Source organism: Kryptolebias marmoratus, linkage group LG4 (genome assembly GCF_001649575.2).
Source record: "Kryptolebias marmoratus isolate JLee-2015 linkage group LG4, ASM164957v2, whole genome shotgun sequence".
Lineage (NCBI taxonomy): Eukaryota > Metazoa > Chordata > Actinopteri > Cyprinodontiformes > Rivulidae > Kryptolebias > Kryptolebias marmoratus.
The window spans coordinates 15945295-15959570 of NC_051433.1; the positions used below are offsets into that span (position 1 = coordinate 15945295).

Here is a 14276-nt window from a genome sequence, read left to right on the forward strand (position 1 = left end):
TGGCTGCCTCAGCTAAGGGACCTTAGTAAGCGCAAACTTGGCTACAACTCAGTCAGTTTTATAGATATTGAGCTAAATCTGGTGTGGTAGTAGCTGAGAGTCATTCTCAACCTATTATCTGTGTGGGATCTCACAATTTCACATAGGAAAAATGTCATTTACAAGGTTTGACCATAACGGCTACAATTCTATCTCTTCTCATCATAAGATGAATTTAGTTCCAACGTCTGGCATCAAAGATGGCGGGTGACATGCATCCTTCTGTAGGTCTTTGGTACTTTCTCTCTTTTTGCCGGTGCAAACGTTTATCTTACAAACCTGGCAAAGCAAAGTTAAGACCCATTTTTAATTAAAAACATCAACAGGGCTTTCTGTTGTAAAGGTTGTATGGAGATGTTTTTTTGTTATTTTTTTCTTTGCTTGGCCACTTTTACATGGTGCAGGGGCCGCTTCTTGCCCCCCGGGCCATCATTTGCCCATTCTAGATTAAGTTTTCCAAACAATCAGGATCAGAAAAGAAAGTTGCTCCATTTTAGAGGATCCTTAATTAAAAAAAAAAAAAAAAAAAGATTTTATATGATTTTAACAAAGCATGAAACAGAATATTATTAACTTTTTGTCTTGGTGTGTGAAAAAGTAGGTGAACCCAAAGCACAGACTCATGATGAAAAAAGGAAAACTAAATTATTAAAATATAAGAATCAAAAATAAAGGCTGACATGGCGGCAAGAAGGAAATTAAATCCAAGAACCGAACAGACAAGGGCAGGAGACGAGCAGACCCAGACATCAGGGAAAACAGACAAACGAACCAGCAAGTGAATGGAGGAGATGACCGGGTTTTAAACAGCAGAGGGCAATTAGGGGAAGTGGGCACAGGTGAGTGGAAGTCATGAGAGCAGGTGGAGATGGGCGTGGCAGGTAAACAAGAGCTGACTGAGGACAAGTGAATGATGGCTGAGGCACAGGGACAAGACAAAACATGAAGACAAGAAAAGAAACAATCTGAACACAAAAACACAAGATAAACCCAAACCCTAACACTTTTGTGTTTTAACAGAAAAAAACATATCAGTATTTTTATTTATGGTTACTGCAGCTGTCAAACTTTAATAGGACCACAGATATATATATATATATATATATATATATATATATATATATATATATATATATATATATATATATATATATATATATATCTGTGGTCCTATTAAAGTCTAAGATAAAAGAAACATTCATGAGATAAATACAGGCAACTCTTTATTCCCAGTAACAGGACTGAGTAACAACCAGCAGTGGTTGGATCAGTGTGTGTGTGTGTGTCGGCTCACTGCTGCTCCTGAACTGAAGGTGGACTTCAGCCTGCTTTACATACACAGGACGACCTCACAGGCAACAACAAGCTGCTCCCGGACTGAAACACCTGAGGATGTCTTCACCCAGCGCCTCCTCCTCCTCCATCCCCACTCTGAAGCCCAAGAGGAAGACCAAGAAGAAACACTTTGTGCAGCAGAGGGTGGAGGTTTTCCGAGCCAGTGACCCGGTGCTGAGCGTCCTCATGTGGGGGGTCAATCACTCGGTATATAAATAAGCAGGCTGCCTCATGCCTTAAACATTTTTATGTGGACCTGAAATGTTCTCTCTCTTCTTCCTCATTGCTCATGCGCAGATGAATGACCTGAGCCAGGTGCCTGTACCTGTCATGCTGCTTCCAGACGACTTCAAAGCCAGCACCAAGATCAAAGTCATCAACCACTTCTTCAACAAGTAAAGTGCCCCGCTCCGCTCTGCAGTATCCTCCTTGCTTCCTGTGGACCGCACAGCTTTCTCTGGTCCTCCCTCTGATTTATTCTCCTGTGCTTATCAGAAACAGCAGACCCCTTTAGAGAACAACCCTGCTTTTCTCCCCTAAGCACACCTTTAACACTTTAACAAAGTGGTGCATGTGTCAAATTGTCAAATTCTAAGATAACGTAGAAGGATGCTGAGCATTAAAGGTATATTTGCAGCCTGTTTCACCCCCCAGTGAGTTATTTCTTTGTAAAATGAGATAAAAATACAGACAAACCCATTCCTGACACATTTTCTTCTATGGTATTCATAGAAACCAGGCTATACCCAGCTCCCGTCATGAGTGAAACTGAGTGGCTTTCAATAATCCTTTAATCCATTCAGGAATCTTTTAAAGACTTTGTGAACAGAGGTGGGAAAAGGAATGAAACATGTTTTCCCAAGCCAAAGGGCTGTGGATTGGACTTCACAGTGCAGTCAAGTTGTTTTTGATGTTATATTGAGTAGAAACAATTAAACAGCACATTTCATCCAGCTAAATGTGAGGAATAGATCCTTCCTGTGATTGTTCTGTCCTGTTTCAGGGAGAACCTTCCTGCACAGTTCAAATTCAAGGAGTACTGCCCACAGGTGTTCAGAAACCTGCGAGAACGCTTTGGCGTCGAGGATCAAGATTACCAGGTACAAAATTCGTCACAAGACAGACCCACTATTGTACAGAAATGGAGAAAAACTGTTATTTTTTTATGAAGCAGAGGAATATAAAACACAAAACACACACATACAAACAAAGACAGCTTTCAGCGTTTCCCTTTGTGTGGGACACATTTTATTGATCTGCTCCTGTTCCCATTTGCATGTCTTTGTGTTGTATTTGCATGTGCCAGGTGGTGCACCCAGTCAGTGCATGCTCATTTGCTTGGCGCAGGATTGTGGGAAACCTGCAAAATAATGCAGGGATTGTTAAAACAGAGTTTAAATCCACGAGTGGCACGGCTGCTCCGAATATCTCTTTTTTATTGTGGAATGTCTTTGAAAACTTAGCACACAAAACGTGGTGAAACGTTTCAATTGTAAAAGGTTTGACTGCCCAGGGGAGACTACATGTTAATCTTGATGTTACCCCCCCACCCCCCATAAGGTGTCTCTGGCCCGCAGTCCTCCTCTCAGAGATGATGAGGGGAAATGCATGGGACTGCTGCTGACGTCATTCGACCGCACTTTGGTGGTGAAAGAAATTTCCACTGAGGAGGTGGAGGAAATGCACAACATCCTCTCTGAGTATCACCAGGTACCACTTGACACTTTTTGTTACATGAAAGGAGGTGTGCAAATCCTGGAAAAAGATTTAGAGGCAATTTTGAATTGTATATTCATATTCTTCTTTGGTTATTTATTTCAACTTTGTGTTGTTCAAGTGTTGTTTGTGTCCTCGTTTTAAAAAAAACTCCAGTTACCATGGCAATAACTCAACACTCGATACGCTAAAGCTAAAAGATGAATGCTAGATGTTGAAACTTAAAGATTTTTTTTTCTTTCAGAAACAGGGTAATGGGACAAGACCGGGATCAAGAATGATAATTAATATGGAGAAATAACTGTTTGCTGTTTAATGTTTCTACAGAACTTTTTCAGAAAACAGCACTTTTACTATTTAAACTGAGTCCAGTATCTCACTGGGCTCCAACTGTTGGTGACAAAGTGCGAAAGGCATTCCCGAGGTAGTTTCCTAAACTTTTCGAAACATTCGCGTAGGTTTCTCAATTTTCTTGCATCAGTCACAGGGCCTCATCTGTTTGAACATGTTGGAAAAATTCCCACATCGACTTTCCTCTCAAAAAAATGAGAATGAGGGGAAGACAGGTGTAACAGTGAAGATGCACTGAATTATTTAAGTATCTGGAGTGAACTGTCCAAAGAAGACAGAGCAGACAGGGTGGTGTGGATGGAGGCGAGTGTTAGGGGCGATTTGTGATTTGTTTTTGTGCTCTTCCAGCATATTGTCACCTGCCACGGCAGCACGCTGCTCCCCCAGTTCCTGTCCATGTACAGAGTGACGGTGGAGAGCGAGGACACCTACCTGTTAGTGATGAGGAACATGTTCAGCCACAGGCTGCCTGCACACAGGAAGTACGACCTGAAGGTAGGAGATGCTTATCTGAAGGAGGATTCAGTCATTTTATTATGTTGAACCTTAAATTACAATATTGTTGTTAAATTGTAACCCTGTCCACAGGGATTCATGAAGGGGAAACAAGTGTAGAGGAACATTACCAAAAATACTTATATATATATATATATATATATATATATATGCATGTCTTTACACAATATTCTGATCTTATCAGCACCGGTGACTGGTTCTGTTGTCTTCCTCAGGTTTCCCTGCTGTCCCGTGAAGCGAGTTTTAAAGAAAAGGTCAGATCAGATTCAGATAACAGCTTCGTTTCTCACTACTTTCTGCTGTGATGCAGCTGTCTTAGTGGCGCTGTGATAACTCGTTATGGTAAATTTAAAGAGCAGGACTTTGAGGGTTGTGAAGGACTCGTCTTTTGACTCATTTAAACTAAAAACTAAAATTCCTCAAAGGAATGCACATCGCCCGCCACCTTGCATGCCAAAGTTTTTAACAAAGATGTGCAATCTGTTAGCACTCATATGTTTAAAATGAGCTGGACTTGGCAACACAAAAATGCATGTAACTCAGTCAGTTTTACAGTTGCTGAGCTAAAATGTAGTGCGTATAGTAGCTGAGAGTCATCCCAATTTATTGGGTGAGATCTTTATTTAAACCTTGTCCTCCTTTAAGAAATACTAGCTTTGTTCCTTCTGTGTTGATTTGGAAAACCAAAATTGAGGCAAAATTCTTTTATTTTTCACCAGCTGAAAACAGGACTGCTAATGGAGTTTTAATGAGGATGCTTTTATCTGCTGGCTAAAGGTAACTGAGTTCATCTTCCCTCTGTGCTTTCAGGTCAAAGAGTTGCCAACTTACAAGGATGCAGACTTCATGAGCAACATGCAGAAGATTTATGTGAGCGATGAAGAAAAGGAGAAGATGATGGAAAAGCTCAGCAGGGATCTTGAGGTGAGGGGAGTGCTGCTTCTGGTGTTTGGACTCCTGATTTCTCCGGGCTTCTGGTGTTTTAAGTGTGCGTCGCTGCAGTTCCTTGTGCGCATGAGGATCATGGACTACAGCCTGCTGCTGGGTATCCACAATGTCGAGCGTGCTGAGAGGGAGGAGGAGGATGCAGAGTCATCCGGCGAGGAGGAAGAGGAGGGTGAAAATGACCTGGCTGCTGCTCCATACTCTACCTCACCCGAGGGCATCGCAGGCTACATGAAGTCCTTCAAACCCATGGGTCCTGGAGAATTCGATCCTTACGTGGACATGTACGCTGTTCAGAGTGCTGTAGGTGAGTGCTGCCAGCTGGGTTCTCCCCAAAGGCTGTAGAGAAATGTCATCTCATGCAGCGCTGTAAATCTCATCCTTGTAGCTGCCCCCCGGAGGGAGGTGTATTTCATGGGTCTGACTGACGTGCTGACGCAGTATGACACCAAGAAGAAAGCTGCTCACGCTGCCAAGGCTGTCAAACACGGGGTGAGAGAGCTCTGTTACTCTTTGAAGGGACTGGTTAGCACAGGAACTCCTCTCAGCTCCATTCAGCCAAACCGTAAACGGCGGCCTTCACGATCTGTTCCCCTGGTTTTAATCACTTGTGTTTTTTTCTGTTTTTGTAGGCTGGAGCAGAAATTACAACAGTTCATCCTGAGCAGTACGCTAAACGTTTCAAAGAGTTCATCACAAAGATCTTTGCCTGATTCGTGGATTTTATCTGCATTTAATGCATCAGTAGTTTAACTGCACTACTGGTCCTGAGTCCAGTCAGCCTCAAGGAGCACTAAAGATTAACCGCTTAAAGGGATAGTTCAGATCCTTTGAAGTGGGCTTCTGTGGAAACATTATGGACGATTAATAGCTTACCTGTTGTAGATAGCTCTTTGAACAGCGTCACTTTGGAGAAATAGGGATTATGGCCCCATCGCCACTAAATGGTAAATGGACTGTACTTGTATAACATTTTTCTAACCTACCAAGCCACTCAAAGTGCTTTACAACACAATTTGTGTCCTCATTTACCCATCCACAGACATTCATACAGCACTATACCACATCTCTACAAAGCTAATCAGTTTTAGATTGCATTCCTACATCGATGGGGCACACATTGGCAGCAACCAGGGGTTCAGTGTCTTGCCCAGGGACACATGCTGGTGAAATCAAACCTCCAACTGTCTTCTTGGAGGGCAACTGCTCTGAGCCACAGCCGCCCTCCAGATATGATTTTATGAACAAATATGTTTTTCCCTTTTTATATATTTTTCTCTTTTCTGACACCGTTTACAGTTTCCTCTCAGTTATGAACCTATTCAGCACATGATCTAAGTTTTATGTCAACACAGTAAAAGTAAACCTGTAAAAACAGTTTGGATTTCTAGGGCACAAAGTGAAAGTGTGCAAGCATAAAATAGGATGCTATATCATTGTTTCTGAAAAGCTCCGTATCTCCCGTCCACATGGATATGTCGGACATTGTGTTTTAAAAAAAAAGATCCCAGTAAAAGCTCAGTTTTTCTCACCAAAAAACAAACAAACAAAAACAAATCTCAAGAGTAGTGTGAACGGGGTCTAATTCTGACTGGACTGACAAGCTATCAGCTAGTCTTAACAAGGCGAGGACCAAAGTGCTTCCATCTGAAAACAATTACAATGTCTAAAATAACCAGTTATTCACAGAGAAGTTCTGTTATTTGCTAGCACAAACAGCAGCAGCTAGCTGTAGCACTTCCTGAGGCATCATCTGCAGGAATAACATATTTCTGTTACAATAATCACTCATACCGACTGTTAGCTTGTCAATTAAACTCTATTTCTCCAAACTGTGGTTGTTTAAAGAGCTATCTACAACAGGTAGGATATTATTTGGTCATAGCCTTTCCACTGAACTCCATTCTAAAAGATCTGAACTTTCCCTTTAATGTGGTTTTAGTCTTCATCGCATTCTCAACTGCAAGGTGACATTTATTTTGAGAGAAGTGCATAAAAAACAAAATGGCCTTTTTTTTGTTATTAGTAAATTCATTGTTTCACAACATTCCCAAGTTTGAGTAGCAGCAAAAGAAAAAAGAACATCTGGAAAAAAAGACCAGAAAGCTGAGAAATTTAGCACAATTATCTGAAACATCTCCATCATTTTATATCTAAAACCTGCTGCACCTCCAAAAAATGGTTCATCAGTCAAATTCCGATTTTTCTTGTTTTTTTGCAAACTTTATGAACAAATTCAAATGTCATTCAATGTTTTCCACCACTTTTTAAACAAAAATGTGTGACTTTAGCTAACACAGGTGCTAATTTATGGCTATTTAGATAATTTATTACTTTATAACCTTTGTTTGTATCTCTGCTGGTAACAGCTGGGTTGCTTTTAAAGACCAGAAACAGACATCATGACGTCTATTTTGCAAACTGCTGCTCTTAGGTTTAGATGTCAGCATTTCTCTTTCTTTGTTGCGCTAAATTGACCCATAAAACACGAGGACAGAGCTTCAGAGTTGTATTTGAAACCTGCTTGGGCTGAGCTCCATATCTGTCAGGCCTAAAGATCAGAAGATTATTTTCTCAGGTGCACCAGCAGTGATCCAAATCTAGTTAATAAATGAATAAATAAACGAAGCAAAGTAAGTCGATTATTTGTAGTGAAGCTTCTCCTCGATGTTCGTTCCCTGTCCAGCTCTGTGGTTCTATCTCTACAGAACTTTTGTGTTTGTTGTTAGCTGTATGAACCCACATTTCTAACAAGAAAGAAGTCAAAGGATTTACTTCTTCTTCTAACATTTAGATGGTTTTTGAGCTTCAGCGGAAACTTGAACTGATGCCAAGCTGATCCAGCGGTTCTGATTCTGTTGGTCTGAGCCGTCTGTTCAAACATTCAGAGTTGAAACCTTTAAAGTATAGTGAATTTACTGATAGTTTGCTCTTCTTACAGCTTTTCTTTACCTGGATTAGCGTTGGCGGAAATAAAAAAAAGATTTAAAAAAAGATTCAAAACCTTAATAAGTCAAGTAAAAACTCCTGAAACTTGCTTCTTACTTTGTGATCTGATGTTCAGATTACACATGAAATAAAATTGTGTTTGGTCTGGCCAGAAGGCAGGCATTATGTCAAGAAATCAGGTGTTTCCGATGGTTTAGAAGCTTTATTTTGTGGGAAAGAATAAGTCCCTTGGGTGTGGACATTTAGTTTTGCAGCTGTGCAATCTGTGCAGCGTAATATCTCAGTATTGATCAAAAAGCTTTTATGTCAGCTTGGATTTGCAGCCTGTTAGTGTGTCACGTTTACTGTGTGGCCACATGATGTTGATTTATGTCAGGATTCATAAATTTGACGGTGTGTAACTCTAACAAGTCACTGCATTTAAACAGCGAAGGATTTGTGGATCTAGCTGCGCATGTTTCCCTCTGACACTTAATCCTAATGGTGAAGTGTTAATTTCTGTTCCTATTTAGTCCCACCTCTTGTCCCAGCACTCCTGACACACATTCAGGAGGCCACTTTTTAAGAATATACAGCAAAAAATATTAAAAAAAAATACAGAGACACACAAAAAAGGATGATTTTTACAACATTTTCTGAAAACGTAAATCAGTTCAGCTGTTATGTTCTTATTTTAACTTTAAATCAGTTTCAGCTTCTTCAGTAAATTTCAGCAAACTCATTTAGAATTCACACAGCATTTTATGCTTTTTATTTTTTTACCTGAAAATGCTATTTCTCTGGTTATATCTGCTGTTTGACTTTCGTTTGTAGTCGTACCAGAGCTGATTTCTGGTTCCACTTGAGCGTGTGAAGTTTTCTGGTTTGTGTGAACACAAACCTGCAAGAAACGGCCTAAATTTCTCTGGATTTATGAGAAATCTCAAAGCTTCCTGATCTTTTGCAAGCTCTAATATCTTACTCAGATACATCTGAATATAAAGTTTTGTTTTATTAATCATGTAAGACTGAAATCACTGAGTGAATTCAAAATAATAAACCGACATCATCCAAGGAAACAATTCACAGCTGCTGATAAATCTTAAAGGGTGACCTTGTTGCTGATGATTCATTTTTCTGTTTCATATTCTTCTGAAACCCAAACTACTTTAAAGCCACTGTCCTTGAGAGCTATTAATGTGTTACAGAATCAAACAGAAGCTGCAGGTTGGTGACAAAAGCCTTAACAACCTATTCACATTTGTCCATTTATTAGTCTTCCAAACTCACGTTCTCCCTCTCTGCTCAGAGGCAGGATGCAGCCTGAACAGATCCCAGATGGATCCGACACAGTCGTGCACACTCGTGGTCAGTTTAGAAAGCCCCATTTAACCTAACGTGCATTTTTTCCAGACTGGGATTGACAGATTGATCTTTTACTCCTTTATTCTAACTGTATTAAACTACTTGTTGTGTGGGTTAAGATATGAAATGTCAGTTCTGTTTGGTTGTCAGATAAATAAAATGAAGTAAAAAATACAATATTGGGCTGATTCAGCTTTCACGCAGTTGATTCCCCTTTTTGTTTATTTGTTTTTTGTACTTTTTTTGCAATCTATTTCTGCACAATTTGTGCTATTTAAGCTTTTTGTGTATTAAAATGTTCAGCTCAGTCAGCAGATGGGTGCCATAACTTTTGGTTTCTATACTTCTATACTTTTCAAAATACTTTATATACGAATATTTTCCGGGTAGAAAAACACTGAGATCTCTTCAATTCCTTTAAAATCATTGTTCTCTTTAAAATCTGCTTCCTCATACTTGCTCTAATTCTTTCTTCTTACGCTACTTTTAGCTTTTCGGTGTCAATCAGCTGCTTTTAGCTGTCATTTTAATACATTTAGCTTTTAGCTTTAACAACTCAGTTCAAACATCCACAAAGTCATTTTTAGAAAAAATGCAATTTCTTTATTCCTCTAGCGTTTGTTTTTTGTTTTTTTTGTATCTTGCTTCAGAGGAGCCAAGCCTTCTTGTCAGTTTTTAAAACAGTCTTGATCAAGAGAGTTGCTCAATTTCAGAGGAATGTTATTTGTTTGTTATGCAGGTTACCTCTGACCCATGAATCACTCAGTAATCGCTTCTTTCTGTGGTGAGACACTTTCATCCTGCTGGAAGTTATAAAGTCGACACGCCCTGAACAATAAATCACGGAGAGTCACGAACCAGTTTGACGAGCTGCGACAGTGTTGGGTGAATCATCACTCACCAGATTTCATCCCAGCTCAGCACCAACTGGAGATTTTGGACCAACATGTTGAACTGTCCTCTCTGTCTCCATCGTACAATCACCTTGTGAGAAATGATGTTCCTGCAAAGACATCACCTGACAAATTTGAATGAAACTTGCAGAAAATAATCATTGGATGTCCATCAGCATCTGGTTAGGGTTTGGAGTCAACCTGATTCCAGTTAGCCGCCACAGCTAACCAACCATAAAAACCACAACCATAACTATAACTCATACAGTTTTATAGATATTGACCTATAAACTGGTGTGGTAGTAGCTGAGAGTGAGCCCCAACACATATTTGAGTGCTAACAGATAACAAAAGATTTATGTTTAAAATGTAGCCAATACCTGGAGTCAACGTTGTCTGTTTGCAAAATATCTCATGAGCTACTGGACAGGTTTCAATAAACCTTTCAGGAAATAATCACTAGACGTCCATCTACAACTGATTATCGTTTGGAGCCAAGCTAAGTCAAGATGGCTGACACAACCAACTAACTTAAGAAAACCCAAAAATGGCTATAATTCAAACAGTTTTACAGATATTGTCCTAAAATTTGGTGTGGTAGTAGCAGAGGGTCACCCCCAACATTTACTCTGAGTTCCACTCATTGTGTAATGTCTTTCCCTAAAACTTCAGCATTAACTACTGGAATCAACAATGTTTGTCTGTTAACAAGATAGCTCGTGAACCACTGGATGGATTTTAATAAAACCTAACTGATTAACTTTTTGGGGTAATCCAATTTAAGATGGCGCCCAGAGCTAAGTGACATTAGCCAACACAAAAGTGGTTTTATCTCAGTCAATTTTACAGATATTGAGCCAAAATCTGGTGTTGTAGTAACTGAGAGTCATTCCCAACACATACTCTGAATGCTAACGAATCAGGAAAGAACTTTGTTTAAAACTTTGGGATACAAGGGGTTGGGCGAGGAACATTACTTTCATTTTGTATCGTACTTGAAAAAGTTACGCAAACATTAATCTTCATTGTGGCTGACTGTGTTTTTTTTGTTTTTACGTTTTAAGAGACAAAAATAGATTGAACTCACTGTGATTCTGAGAATCAGAGAACATCGCAGAAACAAGAGGTAGCTGCAGTTTATAAATGGGTACGCGGCTCTGACCTACTTCTTTGCAGGTCCACAGAGGTTTTATTTACGGAACGGTTTAATCCAGAGAACCTCATGTCCAAACGCTGCTGGAGTGTAAAATGAGGAGTGCTGAATACTGGAGGACTGGAACTCCAAGGAGACATCTGAGAAAACTGTATTTTTAATTTGTGGAGAATCAATAAAGTCCAACATACTGAACTTAAGAGTAAAGCATGACCCAAAATCCTAGTGTCATGATAATAAATGCTCTAGGATTAATTGAATAAGTTAAAAAAAGAAAGAAAATCCAAGCAAATGGTGTGAGATGTGTACATCACAGAAACAGACAGCTTCCGGTCAAAATAAAAGTACTTACAGTACATGAGGCTTGACAATATGCCCTTTTAAAGATTATAAATTAGGAAAACATTCCTCTGATTCATGTCTACTTTCATCCACTTAGAAAAAAATCACTGAGTCATCAGGAGGACATGTTTTTCTTTCTTTTAAATGAGAAGTTCTCATCGGTCAAAAGATAACTTTTAATTTGTATTAGTCACATCAGGAGTAATGCCAGCTGAAAACTTTAACCTCTGGAAAACATATTAGTATTTGAAGTATTTGTTTACATTCAGTGAAAGATCATCTCATCTACACGCCTGTTATTACTCTCTCTTTTACAATGAGCTACTGCTGGCGTCATAATGCTCACATCCTGTACAGTGTTTATGTCAGACACACCGCTAACAAACAGAACAGAGAAACCGAACCAAAACTCTGTACAGTAAATCTCTTAACAGCAAGGAGTAACGCTTTTTTTTTCTGTTTCTTTTTTGTTGTTGTTGTTTTTCTCACAGAACCAACTGTACAAATCGTACAATAACAAACTGGAAATTAAACACTTTTTAAATTTTTATAATTTTATAGTTTTATCAGTTTTTCTATACAGTAGTTTTATCTTTAAATCCACCCCCCCCGCCCCGCCCACCCTGCCCCAGTCACTAACGTTTTTTCACATCAACTTACACATAATTTATGCACTTAATGACAAGCTTTGATGAATTTAAAACTCACATTCACTGTCAAAATTAATAGGTGCTGCCGTTTGTTGTGTCAGGAATCGAATACATCCTTTTATCAAGTCGTGAGCTTATTGCAGTTCTTTACTTCTGGGCTTTGGCAGCTAAGGAGAAGCAGTTTGAGGCTGCAGGCGGACTTCCATTCTGGAGCTGAGTGTTGACTGCATGATGGGAAACGAGTCCGGGAAACGGTTCGGTACATTCCAGTTGAGTCTGAACGCACAGGGAATGAAAAAGTGTGGTTGTTTTTGGTGAAACTTTCCAGCTTTCATTCCTGAAACACACACACACACACACACACAGCTCTTCGACCTCCTCTGGCTGCAGCATCCGTCCACGTGTTTGTCTCTCCTGCTGGTCTGCGTGGACGAGACACACAATGAGGGCAAAGCGACACGCTCACACACAGTCACACACGGTCACGCCACACCACGCTGCGATTACGACACAGCTCGTCTGGAGGTGCTGTAGCTCAGGTTGGCGCTGCCGCTCTTCTGTGGGTACTTGAGCGTCGTGGCAACCGTCAGGCTGGATGTCATGGCAACAGGGAAGCTGGTTGTCATCGCGGCTGATGATGATAAACCGGCCGTCGCGGGGGCGGAGGAGGCCAGCTCGTTCGGGCATCCGTGCTGCAGCAGGATGTCGACGCACTCCTGGCTTCCTGCGCTTTGAGCCAGAGTCAGCGCGGTCTGCCCCTGAGCGTCCCGATGCCGGACGTCACAGCCGTACTGGAGACAGAACAAACCGTTCAATTAATCAAACCGATTTTAGGTAATCTCAGACTGAATTAAGATCAATCTGAACTGACAGGAATTTCTCAACAAGATATAGATTATCCTCACCCATCATCTGAACTACTTCTGTATTTTACTCCAAAAAAGATAGTTCAGACTTTTTGAATTGGAGGTCTGTGAAAATGTTAATATCTCACCTGTTGTAGATAGCTCTTGGTTTGGAGGAATAAAACTGAATTCTGATTGGATTATAGAGCTAGATAGTTAGCAAGACCAACGTGGGTTGCCACTGTTTAAGTACATTTCACATTACACAGATATTTCTGGCAGAAATATTATAAAATTCTGTTGAAAAGACTCCAGGTTAAACATGAAGTGCTACAGCTGGCTGCTGCTGCTGTTTGTGCTGCTAAATAATAAATAAAAAAATTCTAAATAACCCATAAATTGTATAAATCTCGACCTTTGGCTGGAACCCTAAAGTCGAAGCCAAAAAGAGGGACAGCTTTGCTGTAGGCTGGTTCCGGTGCAAGTCAGAAGCCCTGCCCCCTCCACATAAAGGAACAAAACATTGCCTTTGGTAAAAAAAAACAAAATAAAAAAAGAATACAAATCAGATTTTTTTATATTCAGATGTTGACTCTTGTTGACATAGTTCTTACTTTGCTGTTGTTTGTTCAAACATTAATTTTTCTAACACATTTAGTTGTAACTATTTGTTTTTACATTAAAAAGAAAGGTCATGTGACATCATGATTGTGTGCGAAAGAAGTAGGCAGGACTTAAAACCCCCACAACCCTACTGCTCGGACTCTGGCCCCAAAAAGCAACATGGTAGCTCTCATAAACAGGGTTTCAACGAAAAAAAAACATGTGATCTATAATATAAACTGAGTAACACAAAATACTGATAACAATGTAAAGGTGACAAGGCGAGGCTTGGCCGAACTCAAACTCACAACGACACAACAAAGTTTTAAGGATTTTATTGCCAGGAGATTGGAAGTAAGCTCAAAGTCTGTTATCGTCTCACTCACGTGATTGGCTAGTGGCGGGACCGGAACTGGTAAGTCCTCTCTAGCTGGGTTTAGAGTAGCAGACCGGCTGGTCTGAAAGGGGCTGAGGCGAGAGGGAAAGTCCAAGTCCAGGCGTGAGGTCGTTACCGGTAGGTCAGAGTTCCGAAGCCAAATCCAAACAGGGAGAATCCAAAGGGCGAGGTCCAGGTGTACGAAGCAAGGTCGGTAAC

The 14276-nt window shown here is 40.2% G+C and overlaps 2 protein-coding genes across 2 annotated transcripts in view; one reads left to right on the forward strand and one right to left on the reverse strand.

Annotated features, from left to right (window-relative positions):
* Nucleotides 1–1431: 1431 nt before the first annotated feature.
* Nucleotides 1432–9528, forward strand: LOC108235623 (phosphatidylinositol 5-phosphate 4-kinase type-2 gamma). Its single transcript, XM_017415739.3, has 10 exons — nt 1432–1581; nt 1672–1769; nt 2378–2474; nt 2935–3084; nt 3790–3936; nt 4173–4211; nt 4768–4881; nt 4960–5209; nt 5291–5394; nt 5535–9528. Exons 1-10 carry the CDS (start codon nt 1432–1434, stop codon nt 5613–5615), a joined length of 1230 nt encoding a protein of 409 aa, XP_017271228.1. The 3' UTR covers nt 5616–9528.
* A 2684-nt stretch (nt 9529–12212) lies between these two features.
* Nucleotides 12213–14276, reverse strand: part of LOC108235800 (arf-GAP with GTPase, ANK repeat and PH domain-containing protein 1) — a 24561-nt gene continuing 22497 nt past the window's right edge. The window contains exon 20 of the mRNA XM_017416038.3: nt 12213–13024. Within this exon, the coding sequence (XP_017271527.1) occupies nt 12737–13024 (288 nt within the window). The 3' untranslated portion in view covers nt 12213–12736. The remainder of the gene's footprint in view (nt 13025–14276) is intronic.

Excerpts from the sequence above, each read along its gene's own strand:
- LOC108235623 (XM_017415739.3), top strand. The coding sequence starts at position 1,432 with ATGTCTTCACCCAGCGCCTCCTCCTCCTCCATCCCCACTCTGAAGCCC. Across the intron at positions 1,582-1,671 it reads TGTGGGGGGTCAATCACTCG|ATGAATGACCTGAGCCAGGT; the intron begins GTATATAAATAA and ends GCTCATGCGCAG. Across the intron at positions 2,475-2,934 it reads TCGAGGATCAAGATTACCAG|GTGTCTCTGGCCCGCAGTCC; the intron begins GTACAAAATTCG and ends ACCCCCCATAAG.